The sequence below is a fragment of the Kogia breviceps genome, chromosome 10 (assembly GCF_026419965.1).
Source record: "Kogia breviceps isolate mKogBre1 chromosome 10, mKogBre1 haplotype 1, whole genome shotgun sequence".
In the NCBI taxonomy this organism is placed as follows: domain Eukaryota; kingdom Metazoa; phylum Chordata; class Mammalia; order Artiodactyla; family Physeteridae; genus Kogia; species Kogia breviceps.
Window position 1 is genome coordinate 91,210,689 of NC_081319.1, and position 13,313 is coordinate 91,224,001.

General features: G+C 41.1%; 1 protein-coding gene across 25 annotated transcripts in view; it reads right to left on the reverse strand.

Annotated features, from left to right (window-relative positions):
• Window positions 1–13,313, reverse strand: part of CDKAL1 (CDK5 regulatory subunit associated protein 1 like 1) — a 657,591-nt gene that overhangs the window by 233,977 nt on the left and 410,301 nt on the right. For all 25 annotated transcript variants that reach the window (XM_059077869.2, XM_067006689.1, XM_059077873.2 and 22 more), the window contains one exon: window positions 9,094–9,239. In XM_059077869.2, the coding sequence (XP_058933852.1) occupies window positions 9,094–9,239 (146 nt within the window). The remainder of the gene's footprint in view (window positions 1–9,093; window positions 9,240–13,313) is intronic.

The window sequence follows — 13,313 nt, forward strand, 5'->3', positions numbered from 1 at the left end:
TGTGACTTTCAGAAAGCACTTAAAGGGAAGGAACACATACTCTTCTTTGCCTCTCACTTTCCTACAGACGAGAATGCAAATCTGATGGCTGGAGTTCAAGCAGCCATGTTGGACCATGAGATGAAAGCTTTAGCCTGCCTGCATCCCTGATATGCCGGAGCCTTATAAAGCCCTACTGCCTAGTCTGGACTTCATTTGCATGACTGAAAAATAAACTTCGACTTTCTTTATGCCATTACTTTTTTTCTGTCACTCGCAGACAAACTGAACTTCGACTTTTATATACATAAATACACCTGTGTGTGTGTAAGCTGGTCAAAGCCTTTCTCAATAGCAGTAGGTTTTATGATATCATAAAGAAACTCAAACCTACAAAGTATAATTGTCTAAGGAAAAGAGGTTGGTTTTCACGTAAGACCTGTAATTCAGTATTTCTTCCTTGTTCATGGAAAGCCTATATAAACATTTATACTCGTCCCCACCCGCTATATCAGAATTAACGTTAGAGTTTCACTATACTTACCAAACGCTGTAGTTACAAGTATTTATATATTATCCATGATTTAAGAATGTCAGTCCCTAAAAGACAGTTATCAAGTTTTACTGTGTTCATATTCTACACCTAACAAGTGCCTAACATATATTCTATAACCAGTTAATAATAGTTGAATAAATGCAAGACTCTGGCTCCTTTGAAATTAATTCACCGTGATTTTTTTGGTCTTATTTCCAGAATTTAAATTGGTCAGATTTTAATAATCTGAGATTCAAACTTTAAAAACAATTGTGGCTTACATTATCTAGTCTTTTCCCCATTGTTTGCTGCTGACTTAATTTTGGTACCTTTTGAACAGTACTGCAAAGGCTAGTAGAACAGTCAAAATTACATGCACTATACATGCTCTCCTGATCTGTTGTTGTTTCTGTTAAGAATGGAAGGTCCTGGATAGAATAATGAGGACTCAGTGAATGTCCATCAGAGGATGATGACGAGGATGAGAAAGGGGAGGCAAGAGTGACCAATGACGGGTTCTCTCTCCTTATGCAGCAGCAAGTAAGAAAATGATCAGTGCTGAGAAGTGCGGCTGTCCACGAGCAGGAGTCCGAGCTGTATATTTAATACACTTGGCTCTCGGGAGAAGGATAACTAGGGGGTAGAAGTGAGGACTTACAAAGTTGCAACGACAAGCAGGTGATGCCGGGTGATAACTCTACAACACATAACCACGAGTAGAGCATTTTGTTTACTTACATACGCGCTTCATGAAGAACGTACAGCTTACAGTGAAAGACGCGGTTCCAGGTAAAAGCCACTCATTACTTCTATGTGTAGGTTTCCTCCACGTGGTCACAGTCAACTTATCAGCCCCTTAACCCAGGCACTCCACCTGGATGGGGAGTAAAAGCTAAAAAGGGCATACTGACTATAGAAAGACGTATTAAATTTTTAAGAGAAAGCATGCAAAATTTTAAAATTTCTCTTTAAAAGTACAGTACAATTTTTAACTGGAAAATTATCATTATCCCTAATGTTTCTAAAAATTATCCTCCCTGAAAAAGCTAGATGCCACGACAGCAACCAATAAAGTCTGGAGGATCACAGGCTGGAGCCTGAGTCTGAACCTGCCAGTTACTAGCACAGTAACTTGGGGCACGTCTCTGAACTATGTGCCTTAATTTCCTCACCTGTAGAATGGGGGTAATAATATTTCCTATCTCGCGTGTGTGCCACGGTGAAAATTACATGAGTTAACCCCTATGATTTGCACATTGCTTTCGACCCATTATATGCTCAATAAATGTTGTCTAATAAGTATTGTTAGCTATTAGCCAGCAGGGGTCCACAGAACACTGAATCTCTAAGAAAGCAGAGTACTATGTTCCACTAAAGGGAATATATCAGTTTCTCTGCAAACATCAGGGGATTTTCTTGCCTATGAAAAGAGAACTTTGATTAAAGCAGACTGAGAACTACTACTCTATGCCTTAACCTTATTGGTTCCAGAGTAAGTGCCATTCTTCGACAAATACACATTACCTGCTTCTTGTTCTTGGGGCCCTGGTTGCCATGTACACAGTGCAACCATACGGAGGTCAAGGGGGACAAACCAAGCACTGTGCTAGGAACCGAGGATGCGGCCATCGACCGAGGACCAGAAAGACTCGTTCTCATATTAGCCATGACTACAACTCAGTAGCTTTTGAACACCTCCAGTATTTGCTAAAGAAAGTAATCTAACAATACTTTTTATTTTCCCATATAACCCAGAGCACCTAGCCCCACGTCTGCTTATAGGAGGCAACTCCAGTTGGCATTTGACCCTTACCATTTTCATTTCCCTAGAACTGCAACGTCCCTTGGCTTCCACGGTGTTATTCCCTTCTGGGTCTCCTCCTACACTGGCTTGATTGTGCCTTTTCAGTCCCTGCCACAGGATCCTTTTTCCTTTTCCACCACTCACGTATTGATGTTCCCTGGACTTCTGTTCTTGGCCTGTTTTCTTTCTTTTGGATGATCTCATCACCCACAGCTTCGTCTACTCCTCAAATGCTGATGACTGCCAAGTATCTCTCTCCAGACCCTCATCTCCCTCCTGGGCTCTTGACCCATATTTTCTATAGCCTGCAGGAGCAGTTCTGGATTGTATACAAAGGCCTTTCAGATTCAATATGCCTAAAACCAAAGCCATTATCCTTTCCACCCAAATTCTTCCTTCTTCTCATTTCCTTATCTTGGTTAAATACATCTTCTTCTACTACGTCTTGAGATAAGATACCAAGGAGCCATCCTTGACACTCATGCCTACCTTCCTCAGCTTCCCTTCTGAGCACACACTGTACACTTTTATCTTCTCAGTACCTGCTGAGTCCACCGTATTGTCTCCATCCCTAGAGCAACATGCCTTAGGTTAGAACAACAGACTACAGGCTCAGCAATAACACGGCCTGGGTTTTCATCAAGGTTCTGTCACTAACTGCATGACCATGGGGGAATTACTTAACATCTTTGGGCCTTAAAAATTAAATAGGCTAATATACGCAATGCCTTCATAGCAGTATTTGGCACAAAAGTAAAACTCAAAAATATTAGTTATTGGTTTTACTACTGTTAGCATGTTAAGTAGTATCATTGATATTGTTATTGTTCCATTCGCTGGGCACAAAACACATAAATGAAAAAGTGAATCATTTAATTAACAGGTGTTATTAGAATGGGCTGGAAGATGGTTACACAGTAGAAACTGAGGATCTATTCCTATTATGCATTAAGTCGCTATGGGATTTCGACAAGTCTTTTAAACCATGTGAACCCTGACCTTCACTCTATAAAGTGCAGATTAAAAATATCTAACCTAGATACTTGCCAAGGTTTTTGTGACAACATCCTGACAATATGCGAGCCCTGTGGAATAAAAGCAGCACTCTGAAAGGAAAAATGCTTACTATGAGAATCTGACTTAACAGACTCTAATGTTTACAACAAAACATTGAGGTAGAGAAAACACACAAAGGATTAAGGGAAGGGAGCGTCTCAGTTCCTAAAAGGAATAACACAGTCATATTACAAAAGGAGGTGGAAAGAGGTGAGTGGTGATGAGAATTCTCTCTGAACCAAGCCAGAAGGACAATAGAAAGCTCAATCAATAGAAAATTTAATTACCGTCAAACCAATTAATCATATTTGGGGTAATCCCCCAATAATACGGTATTTAGCACATGTCAAAATCTTCCAAATATAACACCATGTTCAAAAAGAAAAAAGTAAATTATTTTCTACTCGATAACTGTTCCAATGATATGTATTCATTCTCTTGAAAAAGTTTAAAAGTAGCAAGGGAGAGAAGGGAAAAGAACAGAACTTCACTACCTCAGAAAGAAATATGACAGAAGATAAAAGCGTGAACAAGACCCTAGGTACTCCCCAAATAACAACCTCGTTAAAGATATTAAGAATGATGAAAAAGAGCCAGAAAACATCTTTGAGGGAAGTGTTTTGCCTAAATTATTTTGGAGGTGGTTATTCGGCAAACAGAAACACATCTGGGAATGCATCTGGAAGAAAATTTAATTATTGAATCCTTGTTGAATCATTCTTTTTCCTTTTTTTTTTTGCAATTTCCTTTTCTTCTATTCTGACAAATATTGCTATTTACGTTTCCAAGCCACTAGGAGTAAAACTAGACAGAGGGGGAAAATAAACAGAATAAAATACAAGTTTAATGTAATTTGCCTTTTATCAGATTGTGCTCCAGTATGGACACACAGATGACAGGGACTAATGAAAGGAAGAAAAAGAACTCAGGATACTAATGAGTGAGCACGACCTTTTTTGCAGATAGATTGGAAAAGGAGGGAATAGGACAGGCTGAATGACATAACTGTGACTCAGAGAAATCATCCTGCCAGATCGACCCCAGCTTCATGCCCTTGTGCCCCTTCACTGTCTGAGCATACACTGGAGAGGTCAGAGGACAGAACTTTCTCTGCAACGCTGCCACTTCCCCTCTAGTTTGTTTTCCCCACAAAAAGATTCCCCCCTTTACCCCTGAGTACTCATTAGTTATTGGTTGTGGCATTTCACTTGGAGATCTCTGGGTATAGTAAACTTAGGGGTGTGTGAATGGATATCACAGGGCTAAAAGGATTAGTATGGGAAACGAGACAAATTAATCCAGAAGTACACAGTACACTGACAAATGATAATGGTAAATTCTGAGATAGATAATACCATGGAATTAAAAGTCAACACAAAGACGATAACAGTACCGTGCAAGTTACTTTAGATCCATGCAACTTGCAAGTGAAAACAAACTGGTCATTAATTCATTCGAATTTTATTTACTGAGTGAGGGAGAAGAACCTTGTCTCCCAAGTTTAAGGTCTAGTTAACATAAATCAAAAGGCCACTGGACTTTAAACAAAATAATTTGTGTAAATGGTTAGGTCTTTTAATTCATAAACCACTTCGTTTCTTTTTTTTTGCCTCTCCCGCTGCAGAGCACAGGCTCCGGACGCGCAGGCCCAGCGGCCATGGCTCACGGGCCTCGCTGCTCCGCAGCACGTGGGATCCCCCTGGACCGGGGCACGAACCCGTGTTCCCTGCATCGGCAGGCGGACTCTCAGCCACTGCGCCACCAGGGAAGCCCCATTTCATTACTTAAAACGTATCCATCAATAGGACATTCTTGCATATTTCTTTCACACTTTCATGTGTGAATTTGAGGACTAAGCGATTCTTTTACTTAGCATTAGAACATATTCTTGAGAAAAGAACTCTGCATATTGTCATTAAAAAAAAATATATGTGAATATACAGTTTATGTTGGGGAGTGACTGTGTAAATTCAACGCTGCTCAAATGGGGTAGGACCCAATTAAAGTTTATGTCCAAGGCCCCAGGGTCTTGGGAACCCTAATTACATCCTTGCCATATATCACAGTGAAAAATCCTCTCATTGGGAAGTAAGTCTTTAAAATTACATGAGAAAAAAATAAATGATTCAAGTTTTCTACTTTTTAAAATCCCAGTATTATGTTAAAAAGACAACAGAGAAGCCAGTAAAGTGACAGGTAATGAAAACAGTAAAATTTATCAGGTATTTATTAAAAATTATAAAAACCCAAAACTCTCTCAAACCAGAATCACATCTCTTGTTTTGTTCTATGTAGTTTTCTTCCATATCCCTATAAATCCCATTACACAGTTCAAGAAATCATCTTATCCATTTAAATAAAAACATCAAAGGACTTAGTTAATTTTCCAACAGGATTAATAAATTTGAATAGAATAATTTCAGTCATATGATTGTCTGCTCATGACCAGCGGTTTTAAATTAGTATATTAAGTAATTCAGACACTTTTCTTTGCAAAGGTTGCCTGATTTAGTACATTCCCATATGCCTCCACACGTGCTAACACTACCAGGTTATCTTCAATCCAGCTGCCATTATGGGAGTAGCTGCCAACTTTCAACCAACTGAAGAGAAAAATGAATCCGCTTCAAGTTGGCTCATATGTAAACTTCTACTACTCCCAGCTAAAACAGGGGCCAATTTCAACTGTAAAGAAAATTAATTAAAAAGATTTCACCTCCACTGTTTGAGAAACATGGCACCACAAATATCGCTGAACTAATAACAGCTTAAAAGCATGCAGCTTTATGTAAAATCCCATAGTGTGGATTTCAGTCTTAAATGCTGTAGGTTGTTTTAAAGATTGGATTTTTTCAGGAAACAGATCAGGAAATGCCTCGTCCCTAAATTCATAACATGAATATTTGAGAAGCCTCACACTGCTGGAGAAAAAAATAAACGAATGAGACTCTTGTTTGTTAAAGGTTCAGTACAAAAAAGACTTCAAAGGCTTCAGGGGAAAAAAGATGCAAATGAAAAGGGCCACATTTATACTCCTTCTCAAGAACAGAAGGAGTGCACACCAGACACATCATTTTAAGTGAGAGCCACTGTGTGAATTTAGGGTTCGGCATAAACTAGGGCAATGGGGTAACATCAGACTCTCTTTCTAAGAATGACAATACTGCACTACATTTTAATAAACACTGAACAAAACGATTTTATGCTGCATCAGTTATCTAGACTAGTGGTTCTACAGAAACCCCTGAAACTTTGGTGTTTCCAAGAGTCATGAATCTATTTGGCATAAAAAGCTATGCTAGTTTTTATGAGGAAAAGTAAGCAAATGTCAGAGCTCTTAGAGTGCTTAAAATATTTCATTTATTTCTAAATGTCCATCATAGTTGGAAATTATTCACTGGATAGATGAACTTCCCTGAGAGGACAGGAAAACTTTTCCACTAAAGAGTAAAGTTAGATTATAGAGTCCTCCCAAGATTGAGGCTATACTATTCTTTACCAGCAACAGGATGGATGGGTGGAAACATACAATTTTTTGGTTCTGATGAACTGTCTAAAACTATATATAGTACAGAGTTAATTTTTTAAAAATCGCCTGGAGATGCTAACTGGCTAGACCCATATTCTCCAATCCCAGTGAGTCACAGCACTTGAAACTGAAATTGTGGATGGATGGGTGGGATAGGTTGTCTTCTCCAGTCATCTCTAATTTCCTCTCCAGGGATCTCTGATATTTCCAGTGCTGGAAATAATGGAGATCCTTAGGTAGGTTCTGGAGTCTTCCACACAGTTTGGGATAGTTCTAGAAAAGTCACATGGATGCCACAGTGTAATTCAGAATCCAAAGAAAGAATAATGAGCTTTGTACTATTTTCTAATACTTTGATGGGATCATCTTTTGACCCCTATTTAGCTCATGGATGCCGTTGAAACTGTTCAAAATGCAACAGACTTAAAAGGTCCATCTCTGGAGTCACATAAAGGCTAAAACTTGTTGGGAAATTGTTGCCCAGTTAAGTAGCCACATTAATTCCCCAAACAACTGAGTCAGCACTCACCCAAATGGAGGTAAAAGGAGGTGTTGATTCCTTAACCTCACTGAATCACATTAACACAACTATTTGGAAAGTGTTCTAGTCCATTCTGCACAACAGGGTGCATGTCTACGCTCGGCAAAATCTTGTGCAACAGGCAGGGACTGTGTGCGTTATTTGCTGCTGCTTTAGTGAGCACAAGGCAAGACATTTCACAGGTGTAACCAATTGTTTGCCATTCTGAAAACATGCTACTCACCAGCACCAGCCAGCCCAAAAGGACTCTCTTACATGAGACAAGTTTACCTATAATAAGCTAGAATAAATGCAAAGGAGGGATACAGGCCAACAACAGACATCTCATGTAAAAAATCCATATTCTTTAGCCTTGCTCTCAGTTCTGTTCAAGATCAGGAAGTATTAGAGAGCCATCATTATTCTGTTTTCAACTTTGAAAGTTGTATATACTTAACGATTATAATTATGAAATCTTAGAATAAATATACTTTCTATTCGCTGATTTGAATATTCGAAAAATTAGCTGTATTTGCTTGAATGGACACCAAGTGTCTTTATTTCTGGTGGTTAGGATAATCGAGTAATGCCTAGAGGCGAAAAAAAAAAATTAGACACACAAAGGGAAGGTGAGGAAGGAAGGAGAAAGTAAACAGAAGAAGAAAAAGATTTTTAAAATATCTGTATGCAGTCAGGATAAGTGACTAATTGAAGGTGGAAAAAATAATTGCTTACAATTTGTATAAAGCAATCATACACATGTAGTACTTGGTACAAAGGTACATAATTATAAACAAGAAGATGGAAATAAAGAGTTGTATTTTAATTTAGAAAAACAACAGAGGAAAAGATTATGGGAAAAAATTATGGAAAGTAGAAAGACCCAGGCCACAAATATGCCAAGATAAATGACACAGCCCCAGCGAGGAGAACAGTGCCCCAGACGAGAACATTCTGTATGACCTTGGTCAGCATTATTTCCTGCCTTTTATAATCACAGAAGGCATTCAATGTTTGGTGATGATGAGAAGTATGATTGTGAAGAATATAATTATGGGCTGCAAGTGTTTTCTGTGGAAGCAAAATTATCATTCATGTCTGAGATTGTGTAAATGTGCCTTAATTTTGGTCAATGGCAATTTGAACTTTAAAAAAACAGAATCCCCAAATCTCCTTATAAATCCCATTCTGCAAGAAAACCTCAAGGATAAGTGTATAAAAGCAAAGACATTCCCAGATACTCTTCAAAAAATGGTATCTCATAGAAAATTATCTCTTTTGTAGTGACATGATTTGACCTACCTCCACGTCAAAATCAGTTGACAACTTCAAAAAGCCACATTAAAGGAGATTTAAGCAGAGCAAAGCTAAAGCAGTTTTCATCTACGAGGTCAGGTACAGAAATGATCACAATGCACATTACTTTAGGAAGACTGGCAACCTTACACAAATTAATGGGGTGCGAAGCACAGATGGAAGGTGGATAAAACTGAGGGGCAAGAAGAAACCACATCAAGGGCGTCTAAGGAAAACTTAAAGGCTTTGAAAGCTTCGAAAGTCTCACCTCTCTCTGGTACCTTTAATTGTGGCTACCATAAGTGCATTTTTTTGCCACATGCTTTTAAAAGACAAAAGGAGATGGTTATTTTCTTAAATGCTAACAGACTTACTTGTCTTTCAGAAAATCCACTACTCTTTTGAAGTCAGCCACGCAGTACTCTCTCTTCATTTCCATGAGCACAGTGTCAGAGGCAGACTGGACTGGTATGTGCAGAAAGGCATAGACTCGGGGGTGATTAAGGATTTTTGCCATTTCCTTGAAAAAGATGGAGAGAGAAAACAATCACTTTAACAAATCAGAGAATGGTTTCCCTCAGATCAATTCTCACGAGTGCAAGCAAATACACACTTATTTTTGAGTAGCTACTATGCAAAAGGCAGAGTATCAGACAATGAAGCCAGCCAGTTCACCAATGGTCACCTACTGCTATCTACCTTTAAGCTGCAGCGTTCCAAAGAAGAGAGGTAAGGAAAGAGCAGAAAGAAGAATCTGTCTTGCAAAGTTAGAGAGGGCAAGTTTAAGTGAAACAAATTAGGAAATTCAGAGATTGTTCTAAATTCCTCCAAGGATACAAAGTGGGTAGAAAAAAGAGTGGTAAAAGGAAAATGGCGGTAAGGAAACCATTTATGTGAGCACAAAGAAAAATGTGACTAATCTATGGCCCATCAATGGGTTGGAGGAGAAGAAGGAAGGAGAAAAAGAGGGGGAGGGGAAAAGGGGGGGAGAAGAGAGAGAACACAAAAGGTCCAATAGAGATAAAAATGTCAAGAAAGGAACTGCTCCTTAATAACTTGCATGTGTCCATTGATTTTTAGTTTTCTAAGTACTGTACCATACTTTCACAAAGTACTGTATCATACTTTCACATCCGACATCTCATTTTATCATTAGAACAGTATTTTGAGGGATCTTATGGAGTCAAAGAGCCACCTCATTCCATACAGTCACCTCTCTTGGCTCTTCAGGGCTCAGTCATGCATATGTATCACCCATACCCTACATTCCTTCATTTTCTTTCCACTAACTATAATATTAGTGTTTTTACCAAAGTGGAAGAAAAGAGTGACAAACTCAAACTAACCATCTTTAGGAGCAGCTTAGTTGGTTTAAAAAAATCCTTCTGGGCTTCCCTGGTGGCGCAGTGGTTGGGAGTCCGCCTGCCGATGCAGGGGATACGGGTTCGTGCCCCGGTCTGGGAAGATCCCACGTGCCGCGGAGCGGCTGGGCCCGTGAGCCATGGCCGCTGGGCCTGAGCGTCCGGAGCCTGTGCTCCACAACGGGAGAGGCCACAACAGTGAGGCCCACATACCACAAAAAAAAAAAAAAAAAAAAATCCTTCTAAGAGATTCAAATAACCAAATGATACTACTCATGGATACCCTTTATTGACCTCTTCCAGGAATTAATAGGGATATACCTTGTTATAAGAATTTCTTATTTAGCAGCAAAATAACTGGCTAACACAACATCTGAAGATTTCCTTCACAAAACTGTTATATTTCTTGGCTGGGTATTTAGTTAGAAGGCTCTTCATCTCCTTACTCAACACCTTCCATGTATAATAAGGCTGTGGGATGCAGGGCAACATTTATCACTACCTACTCTACAAAAAATAGGTTGTCCTCCTGCTAGATTCTGTCTTTCAGGTTTTTCACACTTGAAAATCAAGATTCTTGAACAGTGTGAGAAAAATAAATTATACAAAAATCTCTGTTTTCTAAAGGCGCAGGACTCAGCTTTAGCTAACTTTCAACACACATACTGTGGTAAAAAAAAAAATGACACCTTAACAAATAACACAATTTGTGAAATGAAATTTTACTCTTAATCTCTGTGCCTTGGTTTTCTCATCTGGAGAATGAAGATAGGGGTAAATCCCACCTCACTGGGTACCAGGCCACTGTAAAAATGAAATAAGATAATCCAGTATGTGCTTACATGTTGGCTCTCAATACATAAATTATCTAACATTCTTCTTCCTTGGAGAGTATTTAAAGTTCATGATAACACGTTTTCATACACATGAATGGGAATTTATCAATAAACAGAATAGCTTTTCAACAAGGCAGTTTCCTTACCTAGTAAGTGAAGGAGAGATAACTTGTACTGACTTGCAAAATCTAAATTTGAACGGGGTTCCCAGTAAACATGACCCAGGGACAGAAAGAGTGCAGTTTCTGTTGGAAACACTCAGGGTGGCCTTCTCCTATAAACAGGATACTGCACTAGATGAAGCACTGCCCTATTATAGTATGACGATTTTCAACTTAAAATGTTAATAGCAAACAAGTAGGATAAATTTGGTGGTTTTTCTCCCCTTTGGCTCTCAAAATAAGATTTCCCGCTAGTAATTATCTTCAGCTTCATACTACAGATTTTGCAACTTTGTAAAAGTAGGCACCAGAACACAAAATAAAAATAAACTTGCCCCTTATTTATAGTCTGTATTTCTTCTACTAAAGAATCACTACTTAACATAGATTAATGTAACCCAAAGAAACAAAGCACATATTTTTTCTTTTGTTTTTCCTTTTATCCCGCTTCTCACTCAGCACTGCTGGTTAAGAGTAACCTTTGGGCTACTTCCCCTTTCAAAATTCTTCTCTATTTTTAAGGTTCGGCTTAGAGTTACAGATTCTCTGGTGCAAGAGATGACTTCCTCCTCTGTGATTCCTCAGCAAGCTGTTCCTGCTGTTACCCAAATATCTCCTTGGTTGTACTTTGCAACATGGGTCATGCATCTCCAGATGGAAGGTGGACAAGGGCTGCGATTATGTTTTACTCCTCTCTGGATCTCTACAATGGCTTAGGACTGTGCTGAGTACACCGCCAAACATATAAACGTAGATCTGAGTAAAAACTACATCAAGATACAAAGAGACGGGGCTTCCCTGGTGGCACAGTGGTTGAGAATCTGCCTGCCAATGCAGGGGACATGGGTTCGAGCCCAGGTCTGGGAAGATCCCACATGCCGCGGAGAAACTAGGCCAGTGAGCCACAACTACTGAGCCTGCGCGTCTGGAGCTTGTGCTCCGCAACGAGAGGCCGCGATAGTGAGAGGCCCACGCACCGCGATGAAGAGTGCCCCCGCTTGCCGCAACTAGAGAAAGCCCTCGCACAGAAATGAAGACCCAACATAGCCAAAAATAAATAAATTTTTAAAAAAAAGATACAAAGGGAGAGGAGGGAGGAGGAAGATGGCGGAAGAGTAAGAAGAGGAGATCACCTTCCTCCCCACAGATACATCAGAACTACATCTACACGAGGAACTGCTCCTATAGAACACCCACTGAACGCTGGAAGAAGACCTCAGACCGCCCAAAAGGCAAGAAACTCCCCAGTACCTGGGTAGGGCAAAAGAAAAAAGAAAAAACAGAGACAAAAGAATAGGGACTGGACCTGCATCAGTGGGAGGGAGCCATGAAGGAGGAAAGGTTTCCACACACTAGAAGGCCCTTCGCAGGCGGAGACCGCAGGTGGCGGAGGGGGGAAGCTTCGGAGCCGCGGAGGAGAGCGCAGCCACGGGTGTGCGGAGGGCAAAGCGGAGAGATTCCCGCACGGAGGATCGGCGCCGACCGGCACTCACCAGCCCAAGAGGCTTGTCTGCTCAGCCGCCGGGGCAGGCGGGGGCCGGGAGCTGAGGCTCGGGCTTCCGTGGTCGGATCCCAAGGAGAGGACTGGGGTTGGCGGCGTGAACACAGCCTGAAGGGGCTAGTGTGCCACGGCTAGCCGGGAGGGAGTCCGGGAGAAGTCTGGAGCTGCCGAAGAGACAAGGGACTTTTTCTTGCCTCTTTGTTTCCTGGTGTGCAAGGAGAGGGGTTTAAGCGCGCCGCTTAAAGGAGCTCCAGAGACGGACGCAAACCACGGCTATCAGCGCGGACCTCAGAGACGGGCATGAGACGCTAAGGCCGCTGCTGCCGCCACCAAGAAGCCTGTGTGCGAGCACAGGTCACTATCCACACCTCCCCTCCCGGGAGCCTGTGCAGCCTGCCGTGGCCAGGGTCCCGGGATCCGGGGATAACTTCCCCAGGAAAACACATGGTGCCTCAGGCTGGTGCAACGTCACGCCAGCCTTTGCTGACGCAGGCTCGCCCCGCATCCGTACCCTTCCCTCCCCCGGGCCTGAGTGAGCCAGAGTCCCTGAAGCAGCTGCTCCTTTAACGTCGTCCTATCTGAGCGAAGAACAGACACCCTCAGGTGACCTAGACGCAGAGGCAGGTCCAGATCCAAAGCTGAACCCCGGGAGCTGTGCGAACAAAGAATAGAAAGGGAAATTTCTCCCAGCACCCTCAGGGGCAGCGGATTATATCTCCACAATAAACTTGATGT